Source organism: Theropithecus gelada, chromosome 14, assembly GCF_003255815.1.
Source record: "Theropithecus gelada isolate Dixy chromosome 14, Tgel_1.0, whole genome shotgun sequence".
In the NCBI taxonomy this organism is placed as follows: domain Eukaryota; kingdom Metazoa; phylum Chordata; class Mammalia; order Primates; family Cercopithecidae; genus Theropithecus; species Theropithecus gelada.
This window is the reverse complement of record NC_037682.1, coordinates 29579123-29596291: the sequence shown is the minus strand read 5'-3', so window position 1 is coordinate 29596291 and position 17169 is coordinate 29579123. Positions and strand designations below refer to the sequence as shown.

Genomic DNA, 17169 nt, shown 5'->3' with positions numbered 1-17169 from the left:
CCACTATTGCAGATGCTTAACAGTCTGCCAAAAATGCCCTTCTTATTCGACCTCAAATGGCTAGTCTGATTTAAATCACCTTTCTGGCTGCAGCTGTGCTTTACAGGCTTTCACCCTGGCAGTCTCCCTTTACCTCAGTCACGCTCAACCCCACATTGCCCTCAGTTCCAACCTTATACCACTCCCAGCACCCTGCCCAAAACACACACGTGCACATCCCCATTCTCCAGTTTCACAGAACTCAAGGTTCCTTGAACAAGACATTTTTAGAAACTTCCCTTTGCTCTTGCTAGTTTAGTGTCCTTCCCACTTTTCTCTGTTGTCATCCTGGGAAAATACTATTTATCCCTCAAAGTGGCAATATCAATGTTACCTTCTGCATGTGAAGCTTTTCCCACCTTCTCCAGCAGAGGCAGTGTTCATAACTTCCCTGTTGATTCTCATATTATTCTGTTTATGTCTTTGGTATTGTTCATAACACATTTACTAATAGTTCATTTTCTTTCTGCCTGTTTCTCGTACTCCTGATTCGAAAATCCTAGAAGGTTAGAGCATTATGGGTGATTGTTTTTCCTTAGTTAGCATATACATAGTAGCTTCTTAATGAATCTTACTGAATTGTTACTGATACTGATAAATAGCCTTTATTAAATACATCCTGTGTCACAGACACTGTGTTTGATGATTATAAGCATTATTGCATTTAATCCTCATACTTATCCTATGATACAGAGACAGTTATTACCTCATTTTACAAATTAGGAAATTGAAGTTAAGAAAGGCAAAATAACAAGAGTAGGCTAATACAGCAGTAAAGTGACAGGGTTAAGACTTGAACCCAGAACATCTGACTTGAGAGCTCATTCTGCCTTATACCAGTAGGAACCATTTATTCATTCATTCATTCGTTCTCCAAGGAGTACAACCAGAATGTACATTCTCTATTAAGACTACCCCTCAATGGCTAAAAAGAAGGATATAAAAGATATGCTGACACTAAAAGGATGAGTGAGGTCCCTTGGGAAAGGCTTGAGAGTTATTTGAAAAATCTCATTTGATCACAGAAGGAAGCTCAAAGGAATCTGCTGTGATCACTTCTGATAAAGTTAGGTTGAGAGAATGCCATACCTGGAAAAACAATGTTCACACATTGTTTTTCAGAAGTGGACAAGAAAAAGAGAAGAGCCATTCTTTGGTGGAAGAATGATATGGATCATCAAATGCCAGAACTAACCACTTACAGAGGAGAAGACCAAAGTCCAGATTAATTAATGTTTGCCCAAGGACACATAACTAATAAGTAACAGAGCTTGGACTAGAATCCCAATTTCCTGAGTCCCAGTTCAATGCCCTTTATACCACAGTGTTCTTTACATTAGAATTGCAGTGTTCATGTTTGATGAAAAATGCTAGAACAAGGCAGAAATGAGTCTTTGAAGGAAACAGCTTGATGCTTTTGGAACTGGCTAGCTTTTGCCTAAGACCTGCCTCTATTTTGGGTTTCTCACTTTGCTAAGAACTAAATACTGCCAGCCATACAAATAAAAAGGCAAGGCTATTATTTAGGCCTCCTAGGTCTGTGCATTCACTTCTCTGCTCTGCTTGTCAGGGCAAATTATCAGTTCATCTCCACTGGGCAGTTTGAACATAGAATTATATTAGCTCTTGTCTTATACTTTAGATGTCTGTTGGTTTGTCTCTGTTACAATAAATGTACAGTACATGCATTCAGGTTGGGAGAGGGGAGGGAAAAGAAGGAGATCTGACTCTCTCTGTAACAACAGTGATTTCTAATACTGTTTCTTTCTGTTTGTCTTTCAGGGCGATGAGGAAGGACCCAGGTGAGATCACATTATTGTTGCTTGTCTTTTCTCATAATTGAAGTAGAGTGACATTTGTGGCCTTTAGTGCTCCATGAAATATGGACAGCCAAGGAATAGCACAGAAAAGGGATCTCTATCTTAAGCCTAGGATTTGAAGATCTTGTTTTGTAAGACTCCCATCTTCCTCTCATCTGTGTCATTTCCTGCCTGTAACTTTCAGATAAAGGTAGACTTTAAGGTATATAATGACAGTAACTTTGCTGTATTCTTTTGTACATTCAGAATACCTTGTTAAGAAGAATAGGCACTACATTTAAATGGTAATGTAGTATCATTATGGTAATGGTAATGGTATCAGGTGGACTGACTAGATAAATTTTTGTATTGTTCTTTCTTGATTGGAATTGGATTGATTTTTTTAATGGCCTGTAGATCTAGTATTCTTTATTTCTGACCTATAATATCTTTGTATCTGACCCAAGACACCTATATGATGAATCCTAGGGTACAGGTATACAAAACTTTGTTTAGGAAAAAAATGTTCTTTGTGCTTCTGTATTGCCATAGTTGAATACAGTGCATTTTATTATTGTCTCAGCCTTGCAGTGAACCTGGACTGTGGTTTACTTACCCTTCCTGTCATTCTCCTTAAGCAGTGAAAACAGACTCCAGGAAAAGCTACAACTGTGTCATCAACACATTTGAGGCATATTTGTACAAAGTAAAATGCAATGTCCACATGGGTCCCATCTGTCACATAGAATCAAGGGTTGTTAAGGCTGGGAAGTATCAGAATGGTCATCCAGGCCACTGCTATTCAAACTGTATTTTTAGCAGAAGCACCCTTTTTTCAAATGGACTTTAAGCAGAACCTCAATGTGTGAAAAACAATTTTTTTCTGGTTAAAGTTGGGGCAGTATTCATTGAACCTTCTCTCTTCATCACAATATACCCTGAGGAGCTTCTGCAGAGACCTAGGGTTCCTCAGAACTCAGTTTGAAAATCACTATCAAGTCCCTCATTAAAAGAAGCTAAATGAATTGTCAAAGGTTACCTTACTGGAATCAGGATTTGACCCTTCTTTGTTATTTTGTTTGTTTGTGTGTTTGCTTTTTACAAACCAACAAAAACAGTTTCCTCTCTTTTTTTGTTTTCCCTCCCCATATCCTGAACCTCTTTCTTAGCACCAAATGTTGTACCACATCTGCATCTCTTGATGTGTTCTTCCCTTGGAAATTATAGTTTTTAACATCTGCTCTGGAACAACAAGATCTTGTCTGTCTCCTTGTCTGCTATGGCTAAAGCCACAGGCACCCAACTTTAAAAGACATAGGCACCTTGCTTTAAACCTACAGGGTTTCAGGGAACCACTTCAGACTCCATCTTTCAACCATTCTCAGGAACAGGCTCTTCTGTGTTGTGGTACTTTTCCTTCCTTCCTCACTCTTCACTCCCTTCCTTTTGCTCATTTAATGTGTATTCGTGACCTGCTGTGTGTCTGGCACTGTGCTACATCCTGAATATATCATGGTGACTAAAGCAGCCATAGTTCCTACTCTCGTAGATCCTAAGTGTAGTGGAAGAGGCGAACATGTAACTGGGCAATTTTACAGTAGGGAATGTGTTCTGATAAGTTTAGGCTATTTTAGGAAGGGCTCCTAAGTTAGTCTTGGAGGATAAGGGGAGGCTTACCAGAAAAGGGTATATATAAACAGAGATCTGAAAGGTTGGAGCAGGGGTTGGTTGTTCTAGGTAAACAAATTGTGTGCCAGTTCCAGACAAGAGAGGAGTGGAAGAAAGACAACAGAGCCCAGATCATTTAGGGCCTTGTAGACCTTCTTAAGGCATTTGAGCACTATACTGAAGGCCATGGGAAGCTGTTAAAGAATTTTAAACAGGAATTAATGAACAGATTTGCATTTTAGAAGTGTCTCCTACCTACGGAATGGAAAATGAATTGGAGGTGGACCAAGATCCTGGGAGACTTCCAGGCACAGTGACGCACATCTATAATTCCAGCTACTCAGAAGGCTGAGGTGGGAAGATTGCTTGAACCCAAGAGTTCAAGAGCAGCCTGGGCAACATTATGAGACTCTGTCTCTAAAAATACGTAAATAAAAAATAAATGTTAAAAATTGAGGCCGGGCACAGTGGCTCATGCCTGTAGTCCCAGGACTTTAGGAGGCCGTGACAGGTGGATCACCTGAGGTCAGGAATTTGAGACCAGCCTGACCAACATGGTGAAACCCTATCTTTACCAAAAATACAAAAATTAGCCAGGCATGGTGGTGCACACCTGTAATCCCAGCTACTCGGGAGGCTAAGGCAGGAGAATTGCCTGAACCTGGGAGGCAGAGGTTGCAGTGAGCCAGGATCGTGCCATTGCATTCCAGCCTGGGCAACAAGAGCCAGACTCAAAAAACCAAAAAATTGAAAAATAAGAAAAGAGCCTGGGAGACTAGTTAGACTAGGTTATCAATGATGGGAGCCTAAATCAATATCTTCTAGTTATTGGTTAGGTTTTTATCATTTTGCACAGACCTTTGGTTTAGATGCACTTTAACCTATCTCCTTGGCCCTCCACCTTTTCTGTCAAGATTAGCTCTAACTCCTTAAAATCCAGTCCAGTCAGAGCCCTAGACTTACTTTCCCAGAAAAAGAGTTCAAACAAGACCATGATAAAGAAAATACCTTGGCAGAGGTAATGTGCAGGCTCCACAGGATAGCAGTGGCATTTGTGTCTTGGGAGAGCTGGATTAGGATGAACACACTCATCTTTATAGTCACATGCCAGAGGCACATTGATTAGAAGAATACAGGGACCGTATGAAGATATTAACTCCCTTTAAATATACTGTTCAGTGTGAGATTCTGGCTTTAGAGTTTAATTGCGGATACCTTTGTATCATTTTGACAAGATAATGGAAAGGCATAGAGTTTCTTTACTTGCAACCAAGATGTCAGGCCATCTCCTTCGAGCCAGGCTGCTATGGAGGTCTCAGCAAGGAGTTCACTGGACTAGGACTTGACAGACACTTTTTGGTATAATAAGTACTTGAAGTGCATGTTCTGATTTGTCAGAAAGAAGGAGGAGTCGTCAAATTTTCTTTTTTAACCTTTAAATTCCTATTTGTTTCAATTCACTTTATTTGTATTGAGCTACCATTTGGCTTAATTTATTCTGATTAACCCTTCAGGGCAAATTGCCTTTGATCTGAATTTTTCTCATTTATGATATATACTTTACCATTTCAACAAGCCAAATATAGTTTTGTTCCAAAGCCTTCTATATTGCTGACAGTACTAAATGAGAATTTGATGTATAAGAAAGGCAGAAAGGAAGTGTGGGAGTCCCTACACAAGGGATAGATGAGAAATGAAGCCGGAGACACTGAGTTCCAGTTCTGCTTGGATCATTATGCCTGTGTCTCCTTTGCTAGTGTTCTTTTCACACAGCCACTTCTCCACTGTCTACATGAAGTCCAGAGAGAATTAGATTCTAACTAGTCTCCATGGTGGAAGGAAAAAAGAAATTCCTGTCCTATGGAAACATATTTGTCTATAATGGATCTTCCTCCCTTTCTACTAGCTGGAGTGTCTTGCCTTTTTTCCTTTTTCTGTTTTGATTTCCCAAGCTGTTTGATATGAGGGTACCAAATGTTGTGCTTTTAGTCATGTCTGTTCCTTGCCCTGAATTTCATTGTGCAGTTACTCTGCTAATTTACCACAATCATAATCGTAGCTACATTTATTGACAGTTCATTATGTCCAAAGTGCTTTATATATATTCTAATTCAATCTGCATGCAAACCTCATGATGTAGTTATTTAGCCCACTTGTCAAATGAGGAAATTAATGCTTTGAGAGATTAATTTGCCTTAGATCACATGGCTAGTAAGTGGCAGAACTATGACTTGAATCTAGTCTGGCTTCAGAGCTTAACCACCAGGTGCTCTCAGCCACCATTTGGACTGTCTTCAAAATGGCAGCATGCTTCTCTCTGTGACCCTATACAAAAGCCAAGAGGATTCACACACAGTCCTCAGAATATCACCTTGGTCTCGTTCCTCTAACCTGGGAGTTCTTCCGTTGCTTTGACATTGAATTGCTGTGGCCCCTGTTTTCTGCAGGTTGCTTCCCCTCTCAGCCTCTGTCATTATAAAGGTAATGTCTTTGTCTCATTCTCACACAGTATCCTCTGAGGGTTAGAAAAAGGGGTGCTCCCTGGGGAGCAGCGAACTAAGCCTGCCTTTGACTCCACAGAATAGCTGCCTGTTGCCTCTCAAACTGGTATGTTACTCCTCAGATCCATGATACGCAGTCATATAGCTGTCAAGAATTCTTGGAGGACATGGAGAAACAAAAGTCTTAATATATAGAACATGTGTATTAACTGTTGTGGAGTCATCGTTTAAAAGAGTGTCTTTGACTTTGGGAGACTGAAGTGAGCGGATCACGAGGTCAGGAGATCGAGACCATCCTGGCCAACATGGTAAAACCCTGTCTCTATGAAAAATACAAAAATTAGCTGGGCGTGGTGGCGTGTGCCTGTAATCCCAGCTACTTGGGAGGCTGAGGCAGGAGACTCACTTGAGCCAGGGAGTCAGAGGTTGCAGTGAGCTGAGATCGTGCCACTGCAATCCAGCCTGGCGACAGAGCGAAACTCCGTCTGGAAAAAAAAAAAAAAAAGAGTGCCTTTAAAGACCAGAGTGATTTTTTTTTTCCCTAAGCAGAAAAGCAATTTACACTTTTCGCAGCAATTTTCTGTCTTTGTGCTATTATGAGAGATTTTGTGTTCACTCCCTCACAGACTGACTCCTTCTCTACTCCTGCTGGAGCCTGCTGAGAAGTAATATATATCCTAGGAGAGGGGGTGGCAATGGGATCTGTTGGCGTAAAAGCTATTGTGTAGTGGGAGGAAGTCAGAGAGGGAAAAGACCCTTAAACTCTTGTGCTTAGAGGAGAAGGAGGAAGATCAGGATTAGATTTTGATTTGCTATTGAGGTTTTCTGTAATTTTTTTTAACCTAAGAGGAAAATGGCTTTTTAATAGTAACAGCCACACTTGGAACTTCTGTAGAATTTTTCATCTTCAAAGCTGGCTGTTATTCAGGCAAAAAGCTCCTGCTGAGATCAGTGTGAATCTGACCCATACTGATTCTGTGATCAAACAGGAAGCGTATTCTGAAGGAGTAGGAGCCAAAGGAGAGTCAGCAGACTTAGCTTCTATTTTTGTTTCTGTCTGTGACTGTGTGACCTTGGGCAAGTCATTTAACCTCCTTGTACTCTATTTTTAGTTTTCTGTAAATACTATCCTCACCCCTCTCCACTCTTTCCTCCACCTAGTTTTGGGGCTATCCTTGTGAGAAGGAATACAAGTCTTTTATCAAATATGGAGTGGAAACAACCTGCTTACAGATTCTATAATTTGGTGGATTTTTTTTTTTCTCAATTTTGTTTCTTAAAAATTATCTTGGGTCTGTATTCTGGGTACTCTTTTTGCCCCTCTAAATGAATAACCATATGTTCTTAGATATGGCATTTCTCTTTCTGTTTAGGTTGGAGAGATAAAAGAAGACTAAGTTAGTGATACGCTTACGTTTCTTTTGTCTTCTGATTGCAAATTTGTAGTTTGGTTGTTGCGTTGTCTTCATTGCAGGAAGTCTGTCTGAAAGCTGAAGAAAATGGCTGTGATACTTGTGACATGGAATGGAACTATCAGGGCTGCTTATTATGCAGAGTGGGGTGCCAATATTTTAAGCTGGCCTTCAGCATACAGAGTCTCTTAATTGTCACATTTGCCTGTTACGGAACCTGAGCTGACCTTATTTTTCCGTGTTGATAAGGATTGTTTATCCCTTACTTAAGTCAGGTGAAAGTTGAAGCCACACTATGCATTGTGCTGCCTGTCTATACCCAAAGCATACCTCCTTGCTAAAATAATTGATTCAGAAATTTGCCTGTGAGAGTCACAACTTTATTTTGTGCATGTTAGTATATTAACCAGAGATTCCATTCACAGCTGGAAGATTCAGCTGAAGTGCTTCTAGCTTATTGCATCTGCCTCCAACTGGAAATGTTGACTAGAAGCAGCCTATGTTTTTAACATACATCTACCTACTTCATAATGCTAAGAAAAAAGGTTCCAAGAGGAAGGGGCATTGATGTCATTTTGCATGCTATTGTTTAACTCTAATCAACTTGTTTGCCATCCAGTACAGTAGGTATGATGCTTGGCAGGCTAACCTTATTTATATATTTGGCCTCAGAACTTAATCAGGATAACATTTCCCACTAGGAGCTCTATTCCCTAACCTCTCAAACAAGAAAGATTGCAGAGGAATTATTTCTTTCAACAGACATCTTAGAGCGCCTAATGCCAGGACCTCTGCTAGGCCTCAGGGATATGAAGATGACTAAGACTTTGTTCCTGCATTTAAAGATCTCAAAATCTAGTTTGAAAGAGAGCTAAATAAACCATTTTAATTTTATTTATTTGTTTATTTATTTATTTATTGAAACAGGGACTTGCTCTGTCGCCTAGGCTAGAGTGTAATAGTACAATCACAGCTCACTGCAGCCTCAACCTCCCTGGCTTAAGTGATCCTCCCAACTCAGCCTCCCACCCCCATCAGCGAGTAGCTGGGAGAATAGGTTCATGCCACCATGCCTGGCTAAATTTTTTATTTTTTGTAGAGATGAGGCCTCACTTTGTTGCCCAGGCTGGTTTTGAACTACTGGGGTCAAGTGATCCTCCTGCTTCGGCCTCCCAAAGTGCTGCGAATATAGGAATGAGCCACCACATCTAGCCAACAATTTAAATTTTATATTTAAGTGCAGTATAATAATTATTATGATAAATTATAAAGAAGCATTGAGTGCCAACTATATGTGAGGAAGTATTTTAAACATTTACATATATTATCTACTTCTCACAACAGTCCTGATAAATGGTTAATATATTATTTTTATTTCTCATTTGAATGAAAAAACTGAGTCGCAGAGAAGTTATATACTCATGAGGTCACACAGCTAAAAAGTGGTAGAGCCAGCATTCAGACTCAAGTAGTCTGACTCCAGACTGCAAGCTCTTAACTACTGCAGTATAATGATTCTCTGAAAACATGCTGGTTGTAGAGTAAGTTCCAACTAAGGATAAAGAATCAGAAAATATAGTGTTTCTTCTGGACCTTGACAAATGGATAGGTCTAGGCTTCTTCAGATGGAAAAAACAGGAAAGCAGTCTAAGCAAAGAGGTAAGTATAAAGGCTCAAGGAGTGAAAACACATGTGCTGTGTGGGGAATGGTGAATAACTGCATGACTGGCCCGGGGCAGGAGACGAGACTAGAAGGTGGGTTGAGTCCAGCTTGTAAAGGGTGAGGTGTACCATGTTGAGGCACCAAAAGTTGTTACTGTTTTCTGTTACACTTTATCTCTTGATTACAGCATTGCCCCCTTATAGAAGAAATGGACAGACTTCTGAATCTTGCAGGTTTCTTCCTCTAGTAACATCTCATGATTTGTTATGGGTAAATTGCTTTCTTTACATTTTTGTTTCCCCATAAAAATCTCACATCTTATTATACTTAAAGGACAAATATGTTTAGAAGCATTTAAAGTATTCCCCTTTTGGGCTTTGTTCTTTTAGATGGAAAACTAAGCAACCGAGGTAAAGTAGTTGTAGAAGGGAATTGTCTATTTGATTTGTGTCTGTTTTGATAGCTTCTGCCTTCCTCTAATTTATTCTTTCTTTTCTTTTCTTTCCAACAACACCACGTTTATTACATAAAAGACTGATATTCTGTTCCATCATTGTCATCATCACTAATGTTCATGACCCACTAAAATGATTTCCCATCTCATCAGTGGGTTATAATCCATGGTTTGAAAAACACTGTAGCACATTTTATGCTAATCTGCCAAGGATAGAGGGTTACCACTGTCCATGATACCTTGGCGTGAACTAGAAAAAGGTGCCCCTTCCTCAAGATGTCTAATTCCATCTGCCAAAAAATTGTCATAATGTGCTGACTTTGTTACAGTAAAATACTGTCATATGCCAGATAGTGGTTAAAAATAAGTAAAACTTGATGTCAACATTATGAATGGTGTCCTCAATAAATAATTACGTTGTAAGCACCCTATGCACAACTGTACATATTTGCCCTGGTGGACACTAAACCAGATGACAAAACAGGTTGGAGTTGTTTGCTCAATGGATTATCTCAGAGTACCTGTATATCAGGGATTTGTGACAACTGTTTTGCCTTCTTAGGGCCTTCTGCTTATTTCCCAATTAGAATAGCCAGATAAAATACAGAACACCCATTTTAACTGGAATTTATATAAACAACAAAAAAATTAGTATGAGTATGTGCTACACAATATTTGGAAGACACTCATGCTAAAAAAAATTCATTGTATATTTCAGAATTGCTAAAAGAGCATATCTTAAATGTTCTTAACACAAAAAATAAGTATGTGAAGTCATGGATGTATTAACTAGCCTAACTAATGTAATTGTTCCACAATATTTACATATATCAAAAGATCACATTATATCCTATAAATATATACAATTATTTGTCAGTAACATTAAAAATTAAATATTTAAAAACATTCACTGTTATCTGAAATTTAAATTTAACTGGGCACCCTGTATTTTTTTTTTTTTTAATTTCTTCAGTGTTTAAGTTCAGGGGTACGTGTGCAGGATGTGCAGGTTTGTTACATAGGTAAACATGTGCCATGCCGGTTTGCTGCACACATGGTCCTATCACTTAGATATTAAGCCCAGCATCCATTAGCTGTTCTTCCTGATGCTCTTCTTCCTCCCACCGCCAACCCTCTGACAGGCCCCAGTTTGTGGTGTTCCCCCCATGGGTCCATGTGTTCTCATCATTCAGCTAGCACTTACAAGTGAGAATGTGCAGTGTTTGGTTTTCTGTTCCTATGTTAGTTTCCTGAGGATAACAGCTTCCAACTCCTTCCATGCCCCTGAAAAGGACATGATCTCATTTCTTTCTGTGGCTACATAGTATTCCATGGTGTATATGTACTACATTTTCTTTATCCAGTCCATCATTGATGGGCATTTGGGTTGATTCCATGTCTTTACTATTGTGAAGATGGCTGCAATGAATATATGCATGCATGTATCTTTAAAATAGAATGATTTATATTCCTTTGGGTATATACCCAATAATGGGATTGCTGGGTCAAATGGTATTTCTGGTTCTGGGTCTTTGAGGAATCACCACACTGTCTTCCACAATGGTTGAAGTAATTTACACTCCCACCAACAGGTTTTTTTCTACACCTTGCCAGAATCTGTTATTCTGGCTGGCGTCAGATGGTATCTCATTGTAATTTTGATTTGCTTTTACTTTAATGATCAGTGATGTTGAGCTTTTTTATGTTTGTTGGCTGCATGTATGTCTTCTTTGGAAAAGTGCGTATTCATGCCCACTTTTGAATGGGGTTGTTTGTTTTTTTTCTTGTAAATTTGTTTAAGTTCCATGTAGACTCTAGATATTAGGCCTTTGTCAGATGGATAGATTGGAAAAATTTCCTCCCATCTTCCTCTAATTTAAAGTCAGGTTTGGAAAGCACAGCAAGTCCTCACTTAACATCATTCATAGGTGCTTGGAAACAACAGCTTTAAGTGAAATGATGTATAACAAAACCAATTTTACCATAGACTAGTTGATATAAATAAGAGTTAAGAAAGATTTAAGAAAGATTAATAAAACAAGCAAGGTAATTATTTACCCCATTATTACAGTTCAGAGTCATGTGTGGCTGGAGCAGCTCAGGGCAGAAGGTGGAAACCTGCCCTGGCCAGGATGCCATTTCCTTGCAGGCTGCCCTGACACCCACATTCACTCAGACTATGACAATTTAGACACACCTGTTCACCTAAGGTGTACATCTTTGAGATGTGATTGGAAACCAGAGTACCTGGAGAAAACCCACGCAGACATGGGGAGAAAGTACAAACTCCACACACAGTGGCCCGGGCTGGGAATCTGCCCCCCTCCCCACTTCCCTTTTTCCCCTCATCAACATTATAAAAAAAAATGTTGAATGAAATGACTCTATTCAAGGACCTGCTGTAGTTTAGTTCCTTCTAAATTAATGGAGAAAAGCAGTATTAAAGCACCATCTTCCAAATAGATTTAAGGATTTAGAGGTTTTCCTTAAAAGGTAATCTAACAATGAAGTTGATGTGAAGGAATGCCACATTGGTCCCTGAGTTAGATCCAATGCTGAGGAATCTAGCTGCAGCCTAATTATCTTCTTCCTTATTTGTCTTCATAGCTATTTTGGACTAGCACTAAGCAGATTGGAATTTAGGAAGTCACACAACTTCAGTCTGTGTTTTAAGAATAACTAAATTTGATGTCCTTGGTTATGCCTCCCTCACCTGTGGACAGCCACAGCAAAATTGTTGTTGGTGGTGTCTTTTTCATTTTAGGAGAAACTTGATGGTCTTGAGTATCTTGTCACGTTTTTTCCCAGTGAGAGGCAGGCAAGAGGTCAGTGATTCCATTTTCCCAACAGCTTCCAAGGGTCCTTCCTTTTTTTTTTTTTTTTTTTTTTTTTTTTTTTTTTTTTTTTTTTGGAGCTCTGTGTCACCGAATTGTAGTCACCTCTTTATCCAGAAGCTGAAACAGCAGGCGTCTGTAACTCATGCTGGCAGCTCATGCTGGTTGAGTTTTTTGTTTGTTTATTTTCTTTCCAAGATGATGTGAAGTTCAGAGTCGATGAGTGCAGATTTTCTTAAAATTAGAACTACAGGGAGGTGGCTTCAGAACTTTAAGAAAGGTAGCCAAAGGCTGAGTTAAAACTGGAGTACCCTAAATGGTGAGGTTTTACCATGAGGCAAATTCATGTGCCTATACTTGTTTGGACCCAGGACCTAAATATGAGTGGTTGCAGGTTCATAAAATACATACTTTCTTGTCTATAAGCAGGGGGTTCCGCGAAGAAAAACATTTTCTTATAAAAATGCCTCATTCCTTCTTAGCACCACTACCAGTTGTTCCCTGTAGGTTTGCAATGTGGTTGTAAAATGGAAAAGCATTTTGTTTTCTTGATGAGTACATGTCTTACCCTCTGGTTTCATCGTTTCTATTTAGAAATTGAGCATGAGAAAAACAGTGCAAAGAGGGAGGAGCTGACAGAGTTGCAGCAAAAGCAGAGAAAGAGGCATTTCTTAGCTGCTAGATGCATCTTGGTCTGGATACTTTGGGACAGCTGCCGTTTTCTCTCACCTGTACAGGTATTATTGTCTCTCATACAAGGATTAGTTAAAACTCACTAAGCTGCCAACTTTTCCCTAACTTTCAGGATTGTCCAGGGTTAATAGTTATCCAGCAATAATACCTGCCTATGTATCGAACATTAACTAGGAGCTAGATCTACATATATAATTTCAAAGTTTTGAAACAACTCCATGAGGACAGGTATTCTAATCCCATTTTTGTTTGTGTATGTGAAGACATTGATGTTATAAGAAGTTAAGTGACTAAGCCGTGATCACACAGTTAGAAAGTGACTCAACCAGGATTAGAACCCAGATCTATCAGGATTAAAATTCTGTGCTTCTAACTTCTGCCTTTGTCAGAAGATGGAAGATTGAGATCTTCCAACCTCATGGTCAGGAAAAAGTAAAGCTGATGGATGGAATTATTTGCCTACAGGGATTTGGTAGTTTTATGAGAACATTTTTTCATTTTCTTTTTGAATGTCAACAAGCAGTTTGTCTGAGAAGAAAGTTGAGGTGGGGCTTGCCAGGAAAGTGCCTAAGGTGGAATGAACAGAAACTTCTCTCCCCAGACAGGTAAACACTAGTTTACTCACTGGCTTTTGTGAAGCCAGCAACTGCCATTGCCTCTTCTGAAAGAGCCACTGTTCACCAAGTGGCAGGTGCAGGCCAACTGTTACCATGGCAACAGCAGGAGAGGCAAGCAGTTTAATTCCAGAACTGATAATTAACTGGGGGTTATGGTGTGGGGTGGGGAGAAAAATGGGGGGATAATTGCTGCAGGAGGGAAAACTTAGCAATTACCAGCAAGTTGCATAAATGAAAAGGCCAGGCACAGATGCTCCAGCCCAGCATGCTCCTAGCTTTCAGCACTCATTCCCTCAGGTTAGGAATTTTTGATACACTAAAGTGAAGAGTTGAATCCCTAGCCAACCAACTCTTTTTAAGGAATCACCTGAGGAAAGAAGATTGTCACATAGGCTGTGAAAAGAAATACAGGGGGTCAGATGAATGACTACCCGAAATTATACCACCCACCCAGAAACAACCCAGAAATGCTATCTAAACTCTGCAGGAAGGATTCATACTTGGTGATAAAATAGGACCCATAAAGCATACTTGTGGGTGTCTACTTCTTTGGGTTGAATAGGGGAAACTGGCTTATTAGAAAATAAAAGGAGGACTCAAGGAAGTGATGAATTTGTTTAGGTACTTCATCATCATAGCTATTAGTCCATCAACCCTTCAGAGACTGTGTTAATGAAAGTAGCCAGCACTCACATGGATGATTATCTATCTCATTTAATCCTCAAAACAAGTTAGGAAGAAGATGCTATTAATATTCTCATAACAGACTCAGAGATGTTCAGTACCTTGACCAAGGTCATAGAGCTAGTAAGTTCATGTACTGAATCTTATCCTATTGGGTTGTATTTTAAAAATAGAACCTATACTTTTCTATAGAGAAATCATGGTCCCAGTCTACAAAATAAGACTTCAGCATATATAAAAAATTTATAATAAAAAGGAAAATATTTTTTCTAGCAAAATAAGGTTAACTGCAAAATAAAATATCCTGAATGAGCAATATTGGAGAATATCCTTTTCTTTTGAGATCTATCAGGCTCATAGCTCAAGATTAGCCCTATGTCCCAAGCCCTGATCAGGTGAATAATGCGAGTCATGATTTTTTCCTAACTTGGTTCTGTGGCTCAGCTGGGTTAAAGCTCAGAAGAAGAGGAGACTTGTTGACATTAAACAATGCAGAGACTGTCCAAAGCTCATCTAAATGATCTGTTAGAACCAAACTTCCATGATGTATGTATTTTTCATGGGAAAAATACCATAATGTACAGCAAGACTTCCGTGTATTCCTTGGTGTGTGTATGCGTATGTTAGAGAGAGAAAGAGAGAAAGAGACAAAAACAGATATTTTACTTTGAAACAGTGAGTCTCAGTTGGAGGAGAAACATGGCATTCATTCAGCAGAGTTTAGAGCACCTGCTTCATTCTAGCGTTGTCTTTCGTGCTAGGGATATAACTGTAGAGAAAACATTCAAAGTCCCAGCCTTCAAAGAACTTATGCTATAGAATCTTAAGAAAAGGTAAAGGAAGGTAAGTGATGTGTAATTTAAAGACACATTTTTAAGGACTCATTAATCCTTTCAAAATCTATTAAAGAAAATAAAACTTACTCAGTCTTTCTGGCTGGTAGGAAGGTACACAAAAGATAGAATAAGAATAAGAGAGCAGTCGAGGCTGGGTGCTACAGCTCACTCCTGTAATCCCAGCACTTTGAGAGGCCTAGGCGGGTGAATTGCTTGAGGCCAGGAATTCCAGACCAGCCTGACCAACATGGCAAAACTCCATCTCTACTAAAAATACAAAAATTAGCCAGGCATAGTTGCACACACCTATAATCCCAGCTACTAAGGAGGCTGAGGCACCATAATTACTTGAACCGGGAGGTGAAGGTTGCAGTGAGCCGAGATCGTGCCAGTGCACTCCAGCCTGGGCAAGGAAGCAAAACTCTGTCTCAAAACAAACAAACAGAGCAGTAGAGGTTGATAATCACTGTTTAAAACTGTGAGCTTACTCTTGATTTTCCAGAGGTTTGACAAACTAATAAGTTAATATTGCCTTTGCAAGGGAAAAAAATTAATATCAAAATTTGGAAGCTTAACTGACACAGTAATTATGCTGGAAAATGTAATTTTGCCTCCATAATAGAGATGGGATTATTTCAAGAAGATCTCATTAATGTGCTGTTCATCAACAAAAAGCAGTGTAACCTTTCTTTTATTAGATTAATGCAGGGTCGTGATGCAAAAGGCTGTTGGAATAATTCTCACTCCTTTGTTCTAAGAAAATAAATTAAGTACCGTCTTAAAGTCTGGATACGGAAATTAAAATCATTGAAGACAGAAAAACAGTGTGACCACTCATTCCAAAATCTCCATGAGCCTTCTGTCATTTCTATACAATTCATTCCTTTATCCATTTATGAAACAAATTTGATCAAGTGTCTACTATGTGCTAGGTAGTGCTAGATGTTGGAGCTATAGTAGAAACCGAAACCAAATGCAGTCCTTGTTTTCATGGCGCTTACCACATGGTGAATGGTCTCTCCACATTTCAGGGGCATATATTTATTCTGTGTCTGCTCAACTCACATTAAAAGATCGGCAACCTACTAAAACATGCATGTCACTTATAGCTGTAAATGGAAATCTCCCAATGCAGGGCTTTCTAGATACATTAGACTAAATACTATTTTAGTTATTAGTTTACTCTTCTAAACTAGGGTTCCATGGTCCAATAAGTTTGGCAAAGGCCACCCTCTTGGAGTTCCACAAGTATCATGATGTGATAAAGACTTTGAGCATCCTTGTGATAATGAAATATGTTTACTTTGTTTAACCTGACATTCCCAAACTTATTGACTGTAAGACTCTTTTAACCCCTATCACATAAATGTTCTTTAGAAGCTGTGTTCCTCAAGATATACTGTGATGCATGCCGCTTTTTCTCCACTAGGTGTTGGGACTTGTTGCTAATGACTGACATGCAGAAAGAGGGTATAAAAAAATGTAGAGTCATTTCCTTTGTTGAAATCATCTCTTCACCGTACTTTGGGACTTTGGGACTTCTAGAACATTTCTCTGCTATTATTCGTGTAATCTATTTGTACGGCAGTTAAAAGTGTAGCTATCAGGGGTAGAGAAAATGAAGGTAATACATATTCCTGGGAAAAGGAGGCCCAGAGAGGGCTGCTCAGATTTTTTTTTAAATTGCCATAAAAAAAAAAAAAAAAAAAACAAAAAAAAACTTGGATGTACATAATTCCATATAAAAAATGCCACCATAAATAAGTTTTGTGTTCTTTTCATCTTTTCCCTATTTTTAATAACAACAAAGCAGTGGTACCACTGTAAAACAAGCATCCAGCACATTGCCTAGCACAAAGTAGACACTCAAATCTTGGTTAAATGAATAAATGAATCAGGCAGTGACAAGGAACATTACTAAGTATAAAGCAATGCAGAACAATTACATTTTTCCGGTTTTAACTCATTG

General features: G+C 39.1%; 1 protein-coding gene across 1 annotated transcript in view; it reads left to right on the top strand.

Moving 5' to 3' along the window:
* The window catches only part of TRIM44 (tripartite motif containing 44), a 135493-nt gene that overhangs the window by 67091 nt on the left and 51233 nt on the right, over nucleotides 1–17169 (top strand). The window contains exon 4 of the mRNA XM_025356132.1: nucleotides 1822–1841. Within this exon, the coding sequence (XP_025211917.1) occupies nucleotides 1822–1841 (20 nt within the window). The remainder of the gene's footprint in view (nucleotides 1–1821; nucleotides 1842–17169) is intronic.